Raw genomic sequence first — 21,548 nt, forward strand, 5'->3', positions numbered from 1 at the left:
CGGGAGCGCTCGAAGCCCGCGCCGGCCCGCGCCTGCTCAGACCCGAGCAATCGAGCGCGGAGTACGGCCCGCTCCGCTAGGCCCGACTAGCTGCCCGCCGAACGCCCGTCCAACTTGTAGCCACGCGCCGGGAGTTCGCGCCGCAGACTGCGCCTGCAGGAGGTCGGCCGGGGCGCGCTCCGGGGGCGTGGGAGGCGGGGGGTGCGTGTGGGGAGATGGTGCGCGGCGCTGAGAGGCGAGGCGGGGACGCGGATCCCCGCGGGGTCGACGCGGACGCCAGGCGCGCGTTCCTGGGGCCGGACTCAGAGCGAGCTCCTATTTGACCCTCGCTGGAGCCCGGGATCCGGACCGGAACAGGCCCGGTTGAGCCGGGGGGGGCGCGGGGGGGGGGGCGTCCGGCGAGGAAGCCGGGGATCTAAAGGCCCGCGTGGAGGGGTCGGGGTGGCCTGCGGCCCCGGGGAGTGTCGGGTCCTCCGAGGGAGGACAGCGGCGGCGTATCTCTAACTCAGGTATTCGCCTGGCAGGGTCATGGACTTGGGCTGGAAGAAAATTACACCTTCATCGTCTCTTCGGGAAGCAGCGTTTTCTTCCCTGACGGACGTGCAGTGTCAGCAGTGACCAAAACCGAGTCGTGGTGTCAGGTGGGGACGAGTGGAAATGACAGAGTGTCTGCAGCTACCACCTGCAAGCTATTTCCATCATTGCTCTTTGACATGACAGGGTCTTGTTATTTAGTATGTTGAAAAGAAGCATATATACTACTACATATGAGTTTGTTTTTAAAACATTTCACACCTATTTCGATATATTTTTTGTAAACCCATATATTTCATTTAATGCAGGTAAACACTTTATTTAATGTGGCTGTTTGAAAATTTAAAATTACATATGTGTTCACATTTTTTAAAATATATTTTATTTATTTTTTACAGAGAGGAAGGGAGAGAGATAGAAAGTTAGAAACATCAATGAGAAACATCAATCAGCTGCCTCCTGCACACCCCCTACTGGGGATGTGCCCGCAACCAAGGTACATGCCCTTGACAGGAATCGAACCTGGGACCCTCTCAGGGGTCCTCAAACTTTTTAAATAGGGGGCCAGTTCACTGTCCCTCAGACCATTGGAGGGCCGGACTATAGTTAAAAAAAAACACAACTATGAACAAATTCCTATGCACACTGCACATAGGGCCGTAGTTTGAGGACCCCTGCTCCAGCCCATAGGCCAACGCTCTATCCACTGAGCCAAACCGGTTAGGGCTTCACATTTGTTTTTATTGAGTTTCAGGCCTCAGCAGACACGGAATGATAAAGGTCCTCTGCACTGGTGTCACTAGGGTGCTGGTCAAGAGAGGTTGTCCGATTTGACCCTCACAGGAGCCGGGGATCCCAGGGGGACAGGCCAGAGGGGCAGTGAGTGCGGCCGCCAGGGTTGAGCTGGGGGCTCAAAGCCAGCCCAGTTGGGAAGCTGACCAGGCCGGCCCACAGCTCTGCTGCAGGGCCCCCAGCAAGTCCCTCCCCGCCCTGGGCCTCAGTTATGAATCTGTTCAACCTGCCATCACCTCTGACGTCTTTCCAATGGTCATCTGATATAGCTAGACCTTAACATTTTTTCATGCTGGTTATTTTGATATTTTTTATGAAAGAGTTTCAAGTATGCAGAGCAGGACCTCTAGCCTAGCACTGTCCAATAACAATATAGTGTGAGCGCATATGTAATTTTAAATGTTCAAGTAGCCACATTAAAGAAAGTAAAAAGAAATTGTGAAATTACTGTTAACATTTCTTTAGCCCAGTGCATCTAAAAGGTTAACATTTCATCTTGTAAAATAATTGTGTGTTTTACATTTTTTTGGTACAAAGTCTTTGCAATTTGGTGTGTACTTTATATCTCTAGCTCATCTTCATTCAGATTAGCCACGCTCTGTGTTCAGTAGCCACATGTGGCCAGTGGCTACCATATTGGACAGCACTTTTGTCCACAACTAGCCCATTTGTCCACAACTTTTTGTAGAAAAGAAGTGCTTGAATTATCTTTCCTGGGCATAGACCCAAAATACCAACATTTCCCCCCCTAATAATAAATGATAGCTGTAATTTTTGAAAATTTATTAAATGCTAGACATTGTGCTAAAAACACCTCATTTAATCTTTATAACCTTGTGGTAAGGTGAGTGGGATTATCCTCATCTTGCAGCTGAAGAAATTGAGGCACAGAAAGGTCAAGTAATGGTTACAGTCACACAACTCTGTTCAGGTCTCAAACTCGGCTCTCATTTCCGCACCTGTGCTCTTAGATCATCTCTCTATATAAAAGGCTGATATGCTAAGTGTCCCACCGTCTGGGTAATGACGTCATGTAGCAATGCCTGGCTTCCTCTCCCTATCGACTAGCCTCCTTGCAGTTTCTTCAGCCCAGGAACACAATGAGCTTTATACCAGGTGCAAACATTTCACACTTTAACCAAATGTCTGTGAAGCGTTTTCCCATGCCTCATCTCATTTGATCCTCACAGAAGTCCTGGAGTAGGTAGATAGGAGACTCGGTGGAATCCTATTTTCTTTTCATTAGCCGGAAAACAGAGTTTTAGAAAGCTTAGAAACTTGACCTGATTGAAAAGAAGAAATGGTGGACCTTGAAAATGACTTCAGGTTTTCTCACTGCGCAGAATATAGTCAAACACTGCTGCAGTTAAATATTTTACCCTTTGTTCTCCCTGTGTGATCTACAATAGTAATCTGCTTTGTGTTGATATTTACTGCTGTGTTGCTGACAGTTACCTGAAAGAAGTTGGGGTGCTTCACTGGGCTGGAAAAAGTTTAGCTACATCAGAAAGCAGGTCTAATTAAGCAAGTTTATATACTAGAGGCCCGATGCATGAAATTCGTGCAAGGGGCTTGGTCCCCCGCTGCTGCTGCTGCGGATGCCTTGGCCCCCTACGCCGCGGCGGCCACCTCTGCCTCAGCCCCCGCCTCTGGGCTTCATCCAGTAGGTCGTCTGGTCTAATTAGCATATTACACGTTTATTATAGATATAAAGCTCTTGCTGGCGCCAATCACATGCGTGTGTTTCCATCTGTCATTGTCGATCGTGACACTTCTATTATGGAGAAAGGGCAAAGAGCGATATTATAATATTTCTTCAAACTAATTTCCTTTCAATGTGCATGAACTTGTGCACCGGGCCACTAGTAGCTTGATAATATCACTAGCTTATATCTGTTGAGTGCCTACTGTGCCAAAACTGTTGCATGCTATGTATCTGAGACCTCATTCAAACAGTGCCATGGGTGACGTTATCGTTAACCCCAGTTTACAGGTGAGGAGACTGGTGCCAGAGCGGGGCTCATGGGTGGTTGTTTGGCAGAACCTACACGTTCTAACCTCAGGGCTCATGCTTGTAACCACTTCTCTGTCTTCTTTCTGCCTTTTTGGGTTATGAACCTGAGTTGACTTCATTGTTTTTCTGACCTATGCCAGGCCCTGGAGGTAAAAGCCAGAGATGGACCTGGTGAGACTTGCCCGGCTCTTCTCCAGCCCCCGCCCCCTGGGACTGTCCATCCTGCAACACCTTGACCCTCTCAGAGCCAGGTGGGCAGGAGGTAGGGAAGGGCCTGCGTGGCAGAGGTCCATGGGGCTGACCGGGCCAATACCAGCAGCCTTCAGCAGCTCCCTCTCTCAGCTGCCCCTCAGCCAGGGGAGCCAGAAGAACATTCGCAGCCTCAGCTCTGACCCACGCCAGCCCAGCCCCATGGCCACCCAGGAGGAAGAGGAGGAAGAGAGTTTTGGGACTCTCTCCGATAAATACTCCTCCCGGAGAATGTTCCGCAAATCGACGGCCCAGCTGTATAACCTACGGCTCAGGGAGCAAGATGAAGAAGATGATGAACGGGAGCTAGAGCCAAAATCATGGCAGGGCCGAAGAAACACCCCTTACTGGTACTTCTTTCAGTGCAAACGCCTGATCAAGGAAGGAAAGGTGAGGGAACCTTTGGGTTCTGCTGCTCCTGGCTCTTACATCCCTGGTAGCTCAGTTTTTTGTGAGGGCCTGCCTTACCTTTTCAGTCCTAAAGGTTTGGGTGCTCAGGGCTATTTTCTCCTCAGTCTTCGCTCACCCTGGATGCTGTACCAGGTGACCCCTCCTCACTGCAGCTCGACCTTCTCGTGGGCTCCTGATCTGTGTGTCCAGCTACCTCCTCAGCATCTCCCTTACACTTACCCACATTGGCCTGAAATTTTCATTCCCAACCTTGTTTTCTTTACACACTTTCTTCATCTCACTACATGGCAACCCCATTATTCCATCTGCCCAGGCAAAATGACTTCAGGTCATTTCTAACTTCCTTTTCTCTCACCAGCTCTAATTTCAAAATGTTGCCAATCCTAACACTTCTCACAACATCGCTGCTGAACGCCCAGGCCTAGCCTTCTCTTTGCCCCCTTACACCTGTCACAGGTCTCCCCGCCACTCTTGCCATCTCCTGCCTGGATGCCACTCTAACCCAGAGCCATCCTGTTAAAGCAGAAAGCAGTTATTGATACTCCTCCCTCCAGAACTCCTAATATATTCAGTGACATTGAAGATGTTCACTTTCTTAGGTATCGGCAATGACATTCTGTTTATGTGTGAAGTTCTCTTAGAGGTATGTATTGAAGATTTTATGAATGGAATGATAGGATGTCTAGAATTTGCTTTTAAAAATTCCGTTTATAGGGGGAGTGCAGAGTATAGATGAAACAAGATTGGCCAAACGTTCATCATTGTAGTTAGCACTGTTCTCCATTTTGTGTATTTTTGAAAGTTTTTGAAATGAAAAGTTGAGAAATACAGAGAAGCAGAGTCCTTACAACGGCTTATGAAGCCTGAAAGATCTGCCACCATCACCCCTTCATCCCTCCCCTTACCTTGCCGCCCTCATCCCTCGCTTACCTACTGCAGTCCTCCAGCTCCCAGGCAGACTCCTGCACTGGCTGTTCCCTGATAGCTATGGGGCTGCTTCCCTCACCTCCTTCAGATCTTTACGTACCCGTCACCTTTGAGGCTCTGCTTGGCTATCGTATCTAAAACTGAACCTCCCACACCCTCTGGCACTTACTGCTTCATTTTTGTTCATAGCACGTGTCACCACTTGACCTACTATATATTTCTCTTAGTTATCTCATGTGGTGTCTGTCTTTTCAGACTAGAAGGTGAACACCAAGAGGGAGCCCCCCCTTGTTCTCAGCTTTATCCCCAGCAAATAGATCTTGCCTGGCATAGAGGACTCAGTAACTACTGGTTGAATTAATGGATGGAAAAATAAGGAGTAAAGGAGTGAACCAAGGATTTAAAGGGGAATGGCTTAGGGGTGGGGGTGGGTCAAAGACAGCTGTGGGCCAAGGGAGTTTGTAGTTGGAGAAAGCTGGTCACTCAAGGCTGTCGGTCTGCACCGTCTCAGGAGGCTGTCGGTGTGGGGTGGAGAGTTTCCATAGGTGGTGGGCGTCCAGTGGGCTTTCCTTCCTGGCTACACAAACCTGCCATGCTGCAGAGCACAGGGACCAAGAGGCTGGTGGCAGAGGCCCAGGGCGGTGTTTAGCTCTTGGGCAGGCCTGGTCTTGGGCTCAGGGAGGGTCCCACAATCTCAAACTCCCTCCCTCTGCTGAGGGTCTCTGAGGCCACCCTGAACCCCCTTCATTGTTCCCTTCCTCCCCCAGCTGGCTGAGGCCCTGGACCTGTTTGAGAGGCAGATGCTGAAGGAGGAGCGACTCCAGCCCCTCGAGTGCAACTACACGGTGCTGATTGGGGGCTGTGGGCGGGCTGGCTACCTGAAGAAGGCTTTCCAGCTCTACAACGATGTGAGTGGGGGCAAAGGGGTGGCGGGGGCAAAGGGGTGGCGGGGGCAAGACTCTAAAGAGCATGGGTTTAAGGACCAAAAAGAGCTGGGTGCTGATCCTGAATGAGTCACCTGCTAGCACATGACTCTGGGCAGTTGATTTAACCTCCTCGGCCTCAGGTCCACCATCTGTAAATGGAGATGATCTTGGATAATTACGTGAGATCACATGGGAAGTCCTCCAGCATCTGCCTGGCCATGGAGGCCCCACCGATCCTCTGCTTTTTCCATTTCCCAGTTTGTTTGTGTTCCTTTTCTCTCGTCCCTCTCTTCACACGCCCACCCCTACCTCCCCCCCCCCCCCCCCCACACGCACCTTTCTTTCAAAATTGGTCCCTTTTTTATTTTTTCAAAGTTGGTCCTTTGAACAAGGGCTTTTATTCTCTTAGAACATGGTTTTACTTTATATTCACCCTCCTCTGGGGTGTATCGTATTTGTTATTTTCAGAACCGAGAAACTATTTCCTTTGTGAGTCAGGAAAGAGCAGTGGACTGTAGCAGCAGTGATCCCATCTTCTCCTGCATCCAGAAGCTGGGACATCCCTTACTCCAGCAAGGATTCTTGGGAGCCTTAGTCTTGTCGTTTGGAACACTCCTACTCCAGGCCTGATCACCTCTAGTGGGAGCAAGGGGGAGGAATTATACTTACAAATGATAAAATGACATATTCTTTAAAAGACCTGATTAAATGTCTTGGCATAGAAAAACAACAGGCTGGCTGCCCTGATCACCTAGCCAGCAGAAAAGCACTCAGGTACTAAGTGAAGGGGGTGGGGTGGGAGCACATTTATTGTGGCTCTTGGTTAAGAGTCCTTAGCAGCACTTACACTTGGAGGATCCTTAAGTGACTTCCCACACGTCACCACCTCAGAGAAGCCCAGGCCATTCTATTTAACCTTAGCTATTTTCTATTACTTTGCTGCTGCCCACCCCCATAATCATTTTATTTTAGAATAATTTTAGATTTATAGAAAAGTTGCAAAGATAATATAGAAAGTTCTCAAATACTCCCCCTCCCCCCCATGTTAACATCTTACATTAGTGCCGGGGTCCAACCCCAGCAGGTCCAGGGGTCCCCAAAGGTGTGGACGGAGTCGGCAAAGAAGGAATGACACGGAGACAGCGTTCAGTTGATCAGCAGCCTAGCCATGTTCTATAGTCAGGTTCAGTCCAGGATCTTTTGCCATGTTCTCTCCAGCGAAGTTCTTCTGTCTCCAGGCTCCGTGTAGGTTCTGTCTTCTGAATTCTGTCTCATGAGTTCTGTGTCTTGCTGTCTTGTTACATCTGTATTTATACCAGTTGATTCAATCCTATCAATCTCTATTACAAAGGTTAGGGCGTTTCTTATCTCCATTCCAGGGAGTAAAGATTATGTAGCATAAGCATGCTTGTTCATAGTTAAAGTGATTAATTACCCACCTGGCACTTAGTTGAGGGGTTTTATTCCCTCCCTAACTTCAGGGGAAAATCCCTACCTGGGGATTCAACCTTTCTCGGAGAGGTGACCTTGGTTAAAACACAGCGCCAAGAAGGTGAGCAAACATTAAGAACCGTATGCCATAAATGCCAGGTCCCTTGAAACAGCAAGGATGGACCGGCTCCCGGCACATTAGATGGTACATTTGTCAAAACTAAGAAACCACTGTTAGTTCATAGTTCATTGTTGTTAACTAAACTCCAGAACTGTATCTGGATATCACCACTTTTCCACTGATAACCGTTCTGTTTCTGATCCAATCCAGTTTCCATACTGACTCCTCCAATCCGTGACATTTCTGAGGTTCCGTGTTTCTCCTGGTCTTGACAGTTTTGAGTAGTACTGGTCAGGGGGTTTGTAGAATGTCCCTCATTTGAGAATTTGTACATTCTCATGCTGAGACTAGGGTTATGGGTTTGGGGGAAGAATATCGCAGAGGTGACGTGCCCTTCTTATATAAGGTCTTCACAACACCACCATGACTTACCGCAGGAGACATTTGCCGTGGGCACTTGGTGACGTGGTATTTGCCAGGTTTCCCCACCGCGAGGTACTATTTTTCCCTTTCCGGCCTGTTCTGTGGGCGTCCTTCACAGCACTCACTACAGTTGTTGGCTGCTTACTTGTCTGGTGTGTGTCTCACCCTCTGGAGTGCAGGCTCAGTGAGACAGGCTGTATCTGTCCTGGTAGCCACTGGTAGCCAGTGCCTGACTCGCAGTAAGTTCTTAGTACACATCTGTCCACAGTGTGAGTACATATCGATTGCTGTCATCCTCGAGTCGGGATCACCGTCTCCATTTTTCCGATGAGGAAGCCGAGGCCTGGAGAGATGGAGTACTTTGCCCAAGGTTACCCCTGGGGTAGGGCTCTTCACACCCCTCCGCAGCCGCGCCTTGCCTGTCCTTGTCAGGTGGCCCTCATCTGGGAACAGTGAGCGCTCGACTTTACCAGTTCAGTCACTGGAGGACTTCATGAGCACAGTGTTGGCCCAGCCTGGGGTTTGTGACTCCGCAGGGCGTTTGTGTTGTAACATGCTCCTGGCCGCTACTGGCCTGGGGGTCACTCTTCTACCCAACCCTGGCAGCACCTTTCAAGGTGACAGTGTCATTCCTGTGTTTTTCAATGAGGCGCTAACGTGCCCCCCACTGTTCAGTTAGTCAGCATTGCAGTGGGGCTTTGATTGCTACCTCCCACCCTTTCCCAGAGCAGATCCACCCCAGGCCCCTTAACCGTCAGGGTGACCTGGTTGGCCTGAGGGTGAGAGCATCAGGAAGACCCTGCTTAAAGCACCTCAGGCCCAGGGTGAGCTGGTGAGCGCCCTGGGGAGGACCGTTTCTCGTTTGCTGTAACTAGGATGCGGGTCCGTTTTCAGAGTCGCTGTGGCTGAGTTGGGTTTGGAAAGCCGAGCCCTGATGTGTTGCTCAGCTCTGCCTTCGTGCAGGCCCTGCTCCCAGGCCTGTTTGATGCAGCGATGGAGTCCCCTCTGGTGTCCTTTGGGGCCTGCCACCTGTGTGTCCAGCTGACCCTAGAGCTGCCTCTAAGTTTCTCCCCATCTCCACAGATGAAAAAGCGGGGCCTGGAGCCCTCCGATGCCACCTATACAGCCCTGTTCAATGCCTGCGCCGAGTCCCCCTGGAAGGACTCCGCTCTGCAGAGTGCCCTGAAGCTACGGCAGCAGCTCCAGGCCAGAAACTTCCAGCTCAACTTGAAAACATATCACGCCTTGCTGAAGGTGGCAGCCAAGTGTGCAGACCTTAGGATGTGCCTCGATGTGTTCAAGGTGGGGGTGCCCTTCCTCCCTGCCTCCCACCTGGGACCTGTCCCATGTAGCGGGTGTGAGGCTGTGGCCATCTGTGTCCTTCACAGGAAGGTTCAGAGACCAATGAGACAGGCCCCGTGCTGGGCTCTGGGGTTCACAGATAAATCTGACGAGACCCTGGCCTCAGAGGCCTTGGTCAGACAGGCCCCTAACCCCATGAGGACGGGGGGTCTGTGCACAGCTGTGTCGGACTTGGTGGTGCCACAGGGAGCGTGGCCTCATCCACTAAAGATGAGTCTGCTCACCGGGGAGGGCCTCCTGCATAGAATGAGTAGTGGGAGCCCAAGCCCTAGTACCAGGGCGCTGTGAGGCTTCGAGGGAAATGGGTGAGTGGAGGCATGGGAGTGCTGGACATGGGCTTGTCTGCATTAGAGCTTTGACGTGTAGCTTCTTATCTTCCTCAGCAGCCCCATAAGAGGGTTTTCAGTTTCCACTTTACAGAGGAGACCAATACAGGGCTTGAGTATGGAATACCATGAGCGGGTGGTAGGTGTGCTTGCTCAGCTTGCCCGGAAGTGGGACAGATGTGAGTTAACACTGAGACAGCCTTGTGGGAAGCAGAGAAGGCTCTAGGTCCCCACAATCAAACCTCAGGAGGACTGGGGCAGTGTCAGGGCTCAGCATGCCCTTGGCAGCCTTGTCCTCACACTCTTCCCTCAGGCGTTTCTCACTCTGTTCTTACCTTCTACCCAGAGTGACCTGACTGCTTTTCCTCACCACACATAGCAAGGTCCCACCTGCCCATTCCAGGTAAGGGGACCTGGTGGACTGTCCAGGCACCGTGTGGTACAGAGCAGCCTTTGGTCAGTCCCTGGGTCTGTTACCTGGAGTGAGCCTGCCCTGCTGGAGAGGCAGAATTATGGGGTTTGCAATTCAGTTTCCAGCACAGGGGCTAAAAGTGACCACTGGGGTGGTCTTTGCAGAGGGGTGCACAGAAGTGATAGGAGCAGCTGGGAAAGAGAGGAGGAGAAGTGCAGGCAGCAGTTGGACAGCTCAGGAGCTGGTTCTGAGCCTCTTCACAGTGTGCAGACTTGGACCTGCCCCAGGAATGTCTGTCCTGAGCCAGACCCAGCGGGCGGGTCTGGGCTCTGCCACCGGTTCCCAACAGGAGCTCCTCATTCCCTCCCCTAGGAAATTGTTCATAAAGGACATGCGGTCACAGAGGAGACCTTCAGCTACTTGCTCATGGGCTGCATCCAGGACAAGAAGACAGGCTTCCGGTATGCCTTGCAGGTCTGTCCCTCCCGACTCTGCCTTCCTGCCTTTCCTGCCCCCACCACCCCCACTCTGTGCCCTTGTGTCCGGTGCCAACGATGATCCTTTGTGCATTTCTTGAGCTCCTGCTACTGCCCTGGGCTGGGTGTTTTTGTGTTTGCCATATTTTGGTCTTCCCAGAGCACAGTGCTCACCTGGCCCACCCCATTTTACAGATGGCAGGGAGAGGAGGCCCTAGGAGGCGGTGGTGGCATGGCTGCTGAGAGTGAGGGCACAGCCAGCTCATGGTCTCCTACTCTGCTCGGCGGCCTTCTGTGTAGCCGGCCTGCATCTACCAGGCTTATGGTCCGTGCAGCACATCTATCTGGGGTACTTGCTCAACCATATCTCACAGCCACCCCCTCAGCTTCTCTGCAGGGGAACCCCAGGAGTTGCATGAAGTTCTGGGAGAGTCTCACAGACATCAATGTTGAGACATGCTGCTCTAATCCCAGGAAGAACTCCTCTCATCAACTGGGTAGGCAGCATTAGCAGTGGTAGCACAGCTGTGCTAGCTCCTCCAAGCAGAGAAGGACTGGCAGCTCACCTAGAGCCCTCCTCCTTCAAGGGTAGCCCTCAGACCAGCAGCATTACCTTACCTGGGACTTGCCAGGGTCACAGCCCGCCCCCCCCCCCCCCCAAACATAACACACACACTGCATCCAGATCAGCATTTCATCAGGATCTCCAGGCACTTGGTCCACACAGAGTTCAAGCCCTAGTGATCTGAGACAGCCTTGGACCAAAAGCTTGCCCGTTCCCACCTTCCCCGCCCCCCGCCCCCCGATGCAGACTCGCTGGAAGGAGTGGCCACTGGCCATCCTCTGGCCATCAGCAAGCTTTATAGTGAAAACCAACCAAGGCCTAGGTCTTCCCTCTCCTTGGCCTAGATCTGTTCTAGTTAGAAACAGTCTGTAGTACTAACAGCTATGCACAGTGTTTTGTATTTATTAAACTGCTTGAGCTAGGCACCAGTAGCCTCGTTCTATAGATAAGGAAACTGAGGCTCCTTATGTAACTTGTCTTAGGTCCCACAGCCACTAAGCAGTGAGCTGGGATTGGAATTGAGGTTCATCTGACTCTAGAGTCAGAATTCTGCAACCATGGGATAGGGTCTGTGTTCCTGCTGAAACTCACTCTGTCAGCATTCCCTGAGGAGGTGCCTGCCAAGACCCTTGCCCTCCTCAAGACCCTGACTGGTGGATAGCAGCCTTCTTGCTAGATGTGCCCATCTGGGCCTGACCAGCCCCTGCCTCACCTGCACAGGGATCCCTGATGAGGACAGAAGTCAGAGCTCTAGGCCCACTGAGTGTGGCTTTCACCTGAGCATAAAAAGAGGAGCAAGTGCCGAAACTGGTTTGGCTCAGTGGATAGAGCGTCAGCCTGCGGACTGAAAGGTCCCAGGTTCGATTCCGGTCAAGGGCATGTACCTTGGTTGCGGGCACATCCCTAGTGGGAGATGTGCAGGAGGCAGCTGATCGATGTTTCTCTCTCATCGATGTTTCTAACTCTCTATCTCTCTCCCTTCCTCTCTGTAAAAAATCAATAAAATATATTTTTTTTAAAAAAAAAGAGGAGCAAGTGATACCTTGAGCCCATGTGGTGCCCTCTTGGTGTCAGTCACCCAGACATCACAGCTTCTTGGAGAACACACAGCATACTAGACACTGTGTCGTGGGGATGAAAATGATCTCATTTCATGAGGAAATGGGGCTGCCTAGGCCCACAACCTGGCTAAGTCCCCCGCCACCCACACCTGGCTTACGCTCTCAAGTGTGAGAAAGCTGCCTGGGACAGGGCACACAGTAGGCACTCAGGGAGTGCAGCTGAATCCAATCCTTAAGTTGGCCTAGACCAGGGGTGGGCAAACTTTTTGACTCGAGGGCCACAATGGGTTCTTAAACTGGACCGGAGGGCCGGAACGAAAGCATGGATGGAGTGTTTGTGTGAACTAATATAAATTCAAAGTAAACATCATTACATAAAAGGGTACGGTCTCTTTTTTTTTTGAGTTTTAGTCATTTCAAACGGCCGGATCTGGCCCGCTGGCCGTAGTTTGCCCACGGCTGGCCTAGACTCTTCCATAACCTAGCCTCTCTGGCCATCTACCCCCAAGGGAGTACAGAAGTGGGCAGAGGCCTAGGGAGAAGTCTGTTCCCTGGTACAGGGGCCCTGAGAGAGGGCAGAAGGATGAAACAGAACAGTTTGGGGTGAGCTAAAGAGGAAGGGAGTGATAATCCCCTGAAGTTTCCCGTAGAATTCCCAGGTTCTTGCCCAGAGCCTGGAGTGGAATCATACTTAGTCCTTCCTGCACTCTTTGTGTTTGCCAGCTGGTTGCTGGCTCAGTGCCTTCTCCCTCCTGAGAGGGAGCATGGAGCTGAGGCTTGTTTCTCCCTGGCAGGTGTGGAGACAAATGCTGAGTCTGGGGCTCCAGCCAAACCGGCATGGCTACAACCTGCTGCTGGGGGCAGCTCGCGACTGCGGCCTGGGGGACCCAGAAGTAGCCTCAGCGCTGCTCCTGAGACCCAGGGAAGAGATGGTGCTGCTCCAGCCCCGGGCAGGTGGGCGGCAGGCAAGGAGGAAAGCCCAGGCTGGGGCGGTTGACAGCATGTCAGCCAGGCTGCACGTGGAGACCTTGGAGAGACAGTTGTTTCTGGAACCTTCTCAGACACTTGAAAGGCCTTCAGAGCCTCAGGAGGCCAGAGTCGTCAGCAAGGCCGAGCCTGAGATGGAAACCAAAGTGGATCCTGATCACACTGTGGCCCTTGCCTCTGTGGCCTCAGAGCCGCCTCCCCGGGAGCTGGAGACTAACCTCCTGACTCTGGGGCCAGTCCCCCCGGCTGTGGTCTCCTTTGGGACCGTGACCACGTCAGCAGACAGGCTGGCTTTGATGGGGGGCCTGGAGGGCTTCCTGGGCAAGATGGCAGAGCACGGACTCCAGCCTGACATCAAAACCCTCACGCTTCTGGCTGAGGTGGTAGATCCTGGTAGCCCCGCAGAGTCCTCACTGCTGACTCTCCTGGACACGTACCAGGTGGAGGTCGATGTGACATTCTTCAACACTCTGATGAGGAAGAAGAGCAAGCTGGGTGATCTGGAGGGGGCAAAGGTGAGTGTGGAGGCAGGCGCAGGACTCTGCTCTGGAGCCCTCCTTCCCCCTCCCTCCTCTGACCTTCCGACTGTGGGACTATCTTCCCTGCCAGGCGTGTCATCCAGTTCCAGAGCCCCTGTTCTGGGCCTGGGCTCAGGTGAAAAGCTGGGAATCGAGCGAGCTACCTTCCCGGCCCTCTTCAAGGAGCTCACAGATTGGTGGCTGGTGGCTCCTGAGTATCCCTACCCTTCAGCCACCCCACCTCACTGACTTCACACTTACTCTGCGCTAGATGCTGTTCTAAGAGCTCCATTTGTTTACTGACACCCACTTCACTGATGAGGACACTGGGGCCCTCCATTCATATGACGTTTCTATGTGATGCCTTTTTTTTTGCCAGAGTACTAACCTGGGCACTTGTGAACATCAAAGATGACAAAGACAGCCTCTGCCTTCAGGCTCACAGTGCAGAGTGCACCTTTCTCTAGATAAGCAGATAGGATAGAGCCCCCCTGTGGAACCTTCTCCAGCTCAGCCAGCACTTACCACACTGTTGTCGGCGTGTCCCACCCTGGAACACCGGACCATGAGCCCCTAAGGCCTCTGGTACTCCATGGACGTTGAAAGTCCAAGTGCAGGGATGGATGGCCAACAGAGAAGTAGTGAGGGACAGGACTATGAAGGGCATTCAGGGGGAAGGGACAGCATATTGGAGACAGGCAATCTAGAATGCAAGGTGTACTTGTGGAACAGCTGAATTCTGGGGAGGTGGCTGGACCAGACCCTGGGCCCTTGAATAATAGGCTGAAGCCAGTGCCCAATGTGGCCAGCAGAGGGAGCCTGAGGCCTTGGAGCAAAGCTCTACCCCTTGGGTCTCCAGCATCTAGCCAAGCGCTTTGACAGACAAAGCTTTTGCCAGGGCTGGTGGGGTACAGCTTATGGTGATGCCATGTCTATTCCCATAGGCGCTGCTGCCAGTCCTGGCAAAGAGGGGAATTGTCCCCAACTTACAGACATTCTGCAATTTGGCCATTGGATGCCGTAGACCACAGGATGGTCTGCAGCTGCTGGCAGACATGAAGGTGAGTGAGCCCGGGCCTGGGCAGGACCCATGGTGCTGAGGAGCACTCTGGGGGTGCTCAGGAAGAAATCTGGGTGGCAGGAAGTGGGCGTCCTCCCAAACCTCCCAGGCCTCTGCAAGGTGTACTTATAGAAAGCTGAATTATGGGGAGCTGGTTGGGTAGAATAAATTGTGGGGGTGGGGGAGGGAGAGTGGGGTCATTCTAGCTTCAAGGGTAGAATGACCATTGGCCCACTTTGGGAGAAAGTAGACCCTGGTGAGCTGCTGCAGGAATGGGCATTGAGAGCAGGGGTGTTACAATCTTGAAAGCAGTGGCAGTGGGGTGAGATTGAGGGGTGGGGACAGATCTTGGCCCCAACACTTTGGAGAATAGAGAGCAGGGATGTAGCAGAATTCTTGGGTTGGGGCTCAGGGGGTACAGTAAACCCACAGCCAAGAACTGAGGAGGTGGTCTCCTGCCTGAGTCCGTTGATCTCTGAGAGCAGTACTCTCTCTCCACGTTCTTCAGGACTGAGGGTAAGGTACTGAGCCGTGTGGGATGGAGCCTCAGAGTGGGGCATCTGTGCTTTCCTTTTGGAGGTCCTGCCCTTCTTGTCCCAGGTCACTAGTCTGCAGAGCAGACTTGACTGGCAGGGTAGTTCACCAAGCTGGACTTGCTGCAGCAGGCTTTCCTCCAACCATCACCATCATCTCGCTGATTGTATGTCTGTGATGTTCCAGAAATCCCAGATGACCCCCAACACCCACATCTACAGCACCCTCATCAATGCGGCCCTCAAGAAGCTGGACTACACCTATCTCATCAACATCCTGAAGGACATGAGGCAGAACAGAGCTCCAGTGAATGAAGTCATCATCCGCCAACTGGAGTTTGCAGCCCAGTACCCACCCACCTTTGACCGGGTATGTGCCCCAAGCTCTAATGTGCCCGTTGTCACCTTAGCCAGTGTCACTCCCACCCCTGGTTCTGGCCTTCTGGGATTGGTATTCCTTTGCTTTAAGTTGTCAGTGGCTACCCTTAGGAAAAATCCCAAACTCCTTAGGCCACAGCTTGCAAGTCCCTCCTCCACATGGCTTTCATCTCAGGCCACTCTTCCCTTTGTTCACTCTGTCAGTCCAATTGTACTTCTGTCTTTTCTAGATAACACCAGCCTTTTTCCTGCCTCAGGCTTTTTGCATTCTGCCTTAAATAGACTCCCTCTGCTTTTTCACATAACTGGCTCCATCTCATTTTGTAGAAAGATCTCAGCTCTTAGAGGATACTCAGCTGACTGCCTCCCTTCCCATTACATAAAGCATTATTTCTTTTCACCATGTTTCACAGCTTATAATTACGTGTGACTCTCCCCTTCATGAAATTCTAAGACCCTTGAGGTGGAGACTGTCTCTGCCTTGGTCACCTGGATCCCTGGTGCCTGCCCTCTGCCTGTACCCAATACGGACTGTTGTCAAGTGAAAGGGGGCGGCAGTAGGGCAGTGATAGAATCTGTTCTGTAATGGCCATTTCTGTCTGCCCTTCTGAGGATATCAGAATCTGAGGGTTCAGATTTTAGGCCTACTGAGTCAGACCATGTGCCACGGATTTAGCCCGAGAAGCACCATCCCAATGGGTAGGGAGAAAAGTTGGCAAGGACACACCAAACTCCACCATGGAGGCATGGGGTCAGGGACAGCTGTGCAGGTGTGATGCTTGAATGCCATTGAAGGCACAGGAAGAATTAGTGATAGCAGGGAAGAGTATGTCAGGCAGAGGACATAGCTGTGTGCCTTTGAGCAGTTGGTTTAGTCTTATCGATTTCTGAGTTCTTTATATATTCTAGATACTAGTCTTGTTGGTTGCATGTTGCAGATATCTAGTTAGTAGGTTGTCTCTTCACCCTGTGGTGTAGGGCCCAGTAAGGTTCTTCTCAGGTTGTCAGCAGTCCCCAGACTTCCTAAGTACTTAAAGCTTATTGTATTGAAATCATATATTCATATTCCCTTATGAGAGTGGACTTATTTCTGTTTGTGATTGTGAAGGTTTTGCTTTATGTACTTTGAGGCTACATTAGATACATACAAGTTTAGAATTGTTAAATCTTTTGAATCAACCCTTTTATCATCATGTGGTAAGTTTATCTCTGGTACTTTTGTTTTTTGTCGATTCCTCCACCAGCTTTCTTTTGGTATCTGCCTGGTGCATCTCGTTTCCTCCTTTTCTTCCCACCTCTCTGTAGAGGCCACTGCAGCAGTGCTGAGATGAACAGTCACCAGGGAGACAGTGGCTGTGCAGAGGTAGAAGCACTCAGCAGACTGTGGAGGTAGCGTTGGTGGGACCTAGTGATTCTAGCTAGGGGCTGGAGTAACATCCTTGGGAATAGGAGAATAACACATATTTAGGAAGGGCTGTTAGCAGATGGGAATCTGGGTCAGCCTTATGGTATAGCAGCTTTGCTTTTCCAGAGTATACTCAGCTATTATCAACAGCTTTTGTGCCCTCTCCTTTCCACGGCTTCCCTGAGGCCTGAGCCAGCTGCTGTGGTTTGAGATTAGCTGTAGGCAGCATGCAGTGATTCTAATTGTGGTGCCTCTGAATCCTTGAATTCCATGCTTTTCAATTACAGTACAAAGGGAAAAACACCTACTTGGAGAAGATCGATGGCTTTCGAGCTTATTATAAGCAGTGGCTGAAAATGATGCCAGCAGAGGAAACCCCCCACCCATGGCAGCAGTTCCGAACCAAGCCCACGGGGGACCAAGACACTGTCTCTGCGGCTGATGTGGACAGAGGCCGTGGGGGCAGGTGATGAGGAGGCCCAGGAGGATCTCCATCCAACAAAGTGCACAGCCTTCACAGTGCTTTGTGGGAACTTCAGGAGTCCCTTTCATATTAAAGACACATGAACATGCTGGTGTAGCCTCAAGCATGAGGACAAGGTCTGGCCAGAGTAAGAATTGCTGCATTTTGTATAAAGACAAATGCTGGGCCCAGGGTGCCTGACTAGTTCACAGCAGATCCCAGCACAGCTTGGGCCACTTTGGCACATCATCTCAGGCCATCTTCACCTGAGAGGTTGTCATCCCCAGGGAACTTGACCCTGGTCACATGGCAGGTGGAGTCAAGATTGAGTCCCAATGGCCTGGTGCTCTCCCACTGGGCTCTGTAAAGAACTATCGCAGGGCCTAAAGGTTTAAAAGTTTTATTTCTACAAATCACAGCTGATGAACACCAAAGCCTTCACACATAGAGACCATGCTCCAACTCGGTCCTGTGGCACTGCTCTGCCAGAAGAGCTATCAGGAAAGGGGATGGCACGACAGGCAGAAACCTGAGAAGTCCAAAGTCCTGGGTGGAAAGGGGTCAGGGCCCAAGGGCCTCAGCCAGAGCAGCCCCGGCAGCCGCAGTGTGTGCACTCAATGATCCGGCCCTGCAACAGAAGACAGTTGAGACACCGCACCCAAGCATATTCTCCACCCCCCCCCCCCCCCCCCGCCCACACACACACACGTAGTAATCCTCCCACTGAGAAAATTGACAATGGGAGTCACTCCCTATAGGGCACTCCTCTATGACAGTTCTGGATGGCAAAAATTCAGTTCCTGTGTGAAAATGGAAACAGCTGCTGTTGACACTAAAGTTACAACTCATTGAACTTTTAATTTAAGCCAATTAAACACATTTCTCCCAAAAGGGGGGAAAATCTGTGTGACTCTTGTTATTCTGTAAAGTGAGCATTATATACCCTGCTATGAGCTGAGGGGGTGGGGGGAATTCCTACTGTTCAGGGGTCTCAGATCCTTGGCTGGGGAACCTTCCAGTAGGCCATGGGGAGAGGATGGTATGCACTTGAATCTGTACAGTAGCAGAAGTCTTTTCTCCCAGGCCAGGGGCCTGTCTAGTCGACAGAAGACCTCAAAGCAGTGGTTTATATTTATTTTTCTCTTTTTTGGAGTAAGACCCTTACCTAAGCAAATAAGATCTGATGGTGAAACCAAACTAAGTCCAAAGCAGGCTCTGTTCTGGCCATAAGGCTGGGGGAGTACCTCCCACCAGACGCTGCCATGGAATCCTGGTGGTCTCAGAGGAGCTCCTGCCACTCTGCCCCCAGAAAACTAACACCCAGAACCTTCCCTTGGGGAGGCAGCCCTCGTTCACTTTCCACTGCTCAGAATGCTGTGTCTTTCACTTTCCAGATGATTCAGGGAGACAGCTGCCTACTGAGCTAAAGCCCTGGCCCAGAGCTGAAACTACAAACTAACTGGTCTGCAGAGTAAAGGGTCCCTGTGGTGACTGAAAGGCCAAACCAGAAGGTGAAAAATCTGGCTTCAGCTCCCAACTGGACCCACAACTGTCAGCCAAGGGGCTACACTCAAAGGCCACTAATGGCCAACATCCCAGTAACTTCTCTGCCTCCTGTAGCCCCATTTCAGAGGGGCTTGTGCTCTCAGCTCAGTTACTGCATACCCAGCACCATTTCCGAGGTTTGTAACTCAAAAGTTCTGACAGAAGAAATAGTGTAATTAAAGTGCCGAGGCCTGGAAAAAAGCACAGCTGAAGAATGAGTACTATTGACTGCCTCACCCTAACCTGACTCAGTCCTCCCAACCACCTTAGAGGTAGATGTTATTACTCCCATTTTGTAAGTGAGGCATGGAATTCAATAACTTGCTCAAAGATGGAGTTGAGGCTGGCCCCCAGACAAAGCAAATACAATTACTGCCAAGCTGCCTAGCATGGCTTCCTGAACAGAGGGACTCGCTTCTGGGATGGGGGTGGGAGGGAATGGCCAGCAGGACATCCAGCAGCCAAATTATTTCCAGCCCCCACAAGTATAAACTCTCTTGGTGTCAACTAGGACAGAATTCTGAAGTGACAGTGACATCAAATTCAAAAGTCAGTCATGACAGGGATAGAGACATTACCACTTCCAGCTTGCTTTTGGGAACCCGGCAAATGCAATTTGTCCCAAAATTGGTGTCTCGTGTCTGAATGCACCGCAGGCAGCATAAGTTCTCATAACCCTGCTTTTTCCATTTTGCAATCAGGTTTTTGTCTGCATAGCCTTCTTTAATACAATATTCATAAAGTTCTGTCAAAAAGATGGGAAAAGGGCATCAGATCATGGTAAAACAAAGCTTGCCCCCCCCCCCCCCCCGGCCCATCACTCCTCTTCATTGAATAGAATATCCAACATTGCGCCCCCCCCCCTTTTTTTAGTGGTAAGAAAAATCATGAAACTTGCTGAGGTTGCTATAATAGAGCCATTACTTAAATAAATCTCAAAGCTACTCAAGTTGGAAAGGCTAAGAGAGAATCTAGCCAATTACCTCTGCTTATGGCTTTCCGCTTATAGAAGAGGTCAAAAATATAGCGGGTTTTCTGGTGGTGGATCCTGAAGATAGGCCACAGAGATTCCACTTTCCTCTTTCCCTCATGAGGTTCTGTTTCAGCTGGGGAGAAAAAGGTGTTTGATTTATTTTGGCAGGCAGGGTTACTCTGCACAGGATATAGTGGTGTGTGTTTTTAAATAAGGAGGAATAAAGAATAAATTCTACTTTATACCCACTAGGGTGGTTACAATAAAAAATGAGACACAATTAAAAAAAGACAAATAGGATGTGGAGAAATCGGAATCCTCACTTGCAGCTGATAGGAATGTAAACTAGTGCAGTCTGTGTGGAAAACAATCTGGCAGTTCCTCAGGAAGATAAACAGAGTTACCATATGACTTAGCAATTCTACTCGAGTATATACCCAAGAGAATCAGAAACACTCATGCAAACAAAAACTTGTATGTGAATGTTCACAGAAGCATTATTCACAATAGCCACAAAGTAGAAACAGTTCCAGTGTCCATCAACTAATAAACAGATAAAATGTAAACAATACAATGAGATATAATATATATATAAAAGACTAAGTGACCGACCATGTGACCACCCAACTGACTGGTACATATGACGTGCACTGGCAATTTAAAAATAAACGTTGACTCACGTATGCGCGATACATATAAAGCTCTCGCTGGCCCCAATCTAGACAGAGTAGGAATATTCCTACCTGAACCCGTTTTGGGACATGGTAAGTTATATGTTGCTTTTTTTCAAGTTCAAAGAGCATGTGATGATAAAGTTGAAGTTATAAATATTTCATCACAAGGGAAATTAGTCAAGCACTCTGAAAGTGTTTTTACTCTTAATGTGGTATACAGGGAGATATTAGAATAAGTTTAATCAATTTATCAGTCATTGTTTTTATCAATGTTGTTTTTATATCATGTCTTTGTTATTATTATGTCATGTTATTGTTTATTTATTAATCAATTTATATATTATTTTCATATACATTTTACTAATATTCTTTCATCTCTGACACTTCTATTATAAAGGGCGAATAGTGATATTAAAATATTTCTTCTGGCCAAACCGGTTTGGCTCAGTGGATAGAGCATTGGCCTGCGGACTGAAGGGTCCCAGGTTCGGTTCCAGTCAAGGGCATGTACCTTGGTTGCGGGCACATCCCCAGTAGGGGGTGTGCAGGAGGCAGCTGGTCGATGTTTCTCTCTCATCGATGTTTCTGACTCTCTATCCCTCTCCCTTCCTCTCTGTAAAAAATCAATAAAATATATTTTAAAAAAAATTTCTTCTAATAATTTCCTTTCAATGTGCAAGAATCCATGCACTGGGCCACTAGTTCAGTCATAAAAAGGAATGAAGTACTGATACATGCTACAACATAGATGAATATTTTTTAAATTTTTTGGGTGAACCTTTCAAATTACACTAAATGAAAGAAACTAGTCCCCAAAGCCAACCGACCATATGATTCTATGTCTTTAGAGACAGCAAGTAGATTACTGATAGCCTAGAACTGGGAGATGGCCGGGGGGCGGGGGGGGGGGGGGTGACTACTAAAGGGTATGCATTTTTTTGGGGTGATGAAATGTGAAACTGATGGTGGTGATGGGTTGCCC

At 50.2% G+C, this 21,548-nt stretch overlaps 2 protein-coding genes across 5 annotated transcripts in view; one reads left to right on the top strand and one right to left on the bottom strand.

Moving 5' to 3' along the window:
* Positions 1-52: 52 nt before the first annotated feature.
* Positions 53-19,101, top strand: PTCD1 (pentatricopeptide repeat domain 1). Of its 4 annotated transcripts, XM_059691724.1 has the most exons (10): positions 87-162; positions 525-641; positions 3,481-3,979; positions 5,695-5,835; positions 8,912-9,130; positions 10,301-10,402; positions 12,825-13,532; positions 14,480-14,596; positions 15,316-15,498; positions 17,199-19,101. In XM_059691724.1, exons 3-10 carry the CDS (start codon positions 3,503-3,505, stop codon positions 17,379-17,381), a joined length of 2,130 nt encoding a protein of 709 aa, XP_059547707.1. In that variant the 5' UTR covers positions 87-162; positions 525-641; positions 3,481-3,502; the 3' UTR covers positions 17,382-19,101. The 4 variants fall into 4 exon arrangements, with proteins under 4 accessions (XP_059547706.1, XP_059547707.1, XP_059547708.1 ...); XM_059691723.1 differs by lacking the exon at positions 525-641 and having other exon boundaries at positions 53-162; XM_059691725.1 differs by lacking the exon at positions 87-162 and having other exon boundaries at positions 212-636.
* The window catches only part of BUD31 (BUD31 homolog), an 11,471-nt gene continuing 7,681 nt past the window's right edge, over positions 17,759-21,548 (bottom strand). Inside the window, exons 3-5 of the mRNA XM_059691802.1 lie at positions 19,903-20,025; positions 19,498-19,664; positions 17,759-18,002 (exon numbers count right to left, since the gene is read on the bottom strand). Coding sequence (XP_059547785.1) covers positions 17,952-18,002; positions 19,498-19,664; positions 19,903-20,025 — 341 coding nt within the window. The 3' untranslated portion in view covers positions 17,759-17,951. The remainder of the gene's footprint in view (positions 18,003-19,497; positions 19,665-19,902; positions 20,026-21,548) is intronic.

The sequence above is a fragment of the Myotis daubentonii genome, chromosome 4, assembly GCF_963259705.1.
Source record: "Myotis daubentonii chromosome 4, mMyoDau2.1, whole genome shotgun sequence".
NCBI lineage: Eukaryota > Metazoa > Chordata > Mammalia > Chiroptera > Vespertilionidae > Myotis > Myotis daubentonii.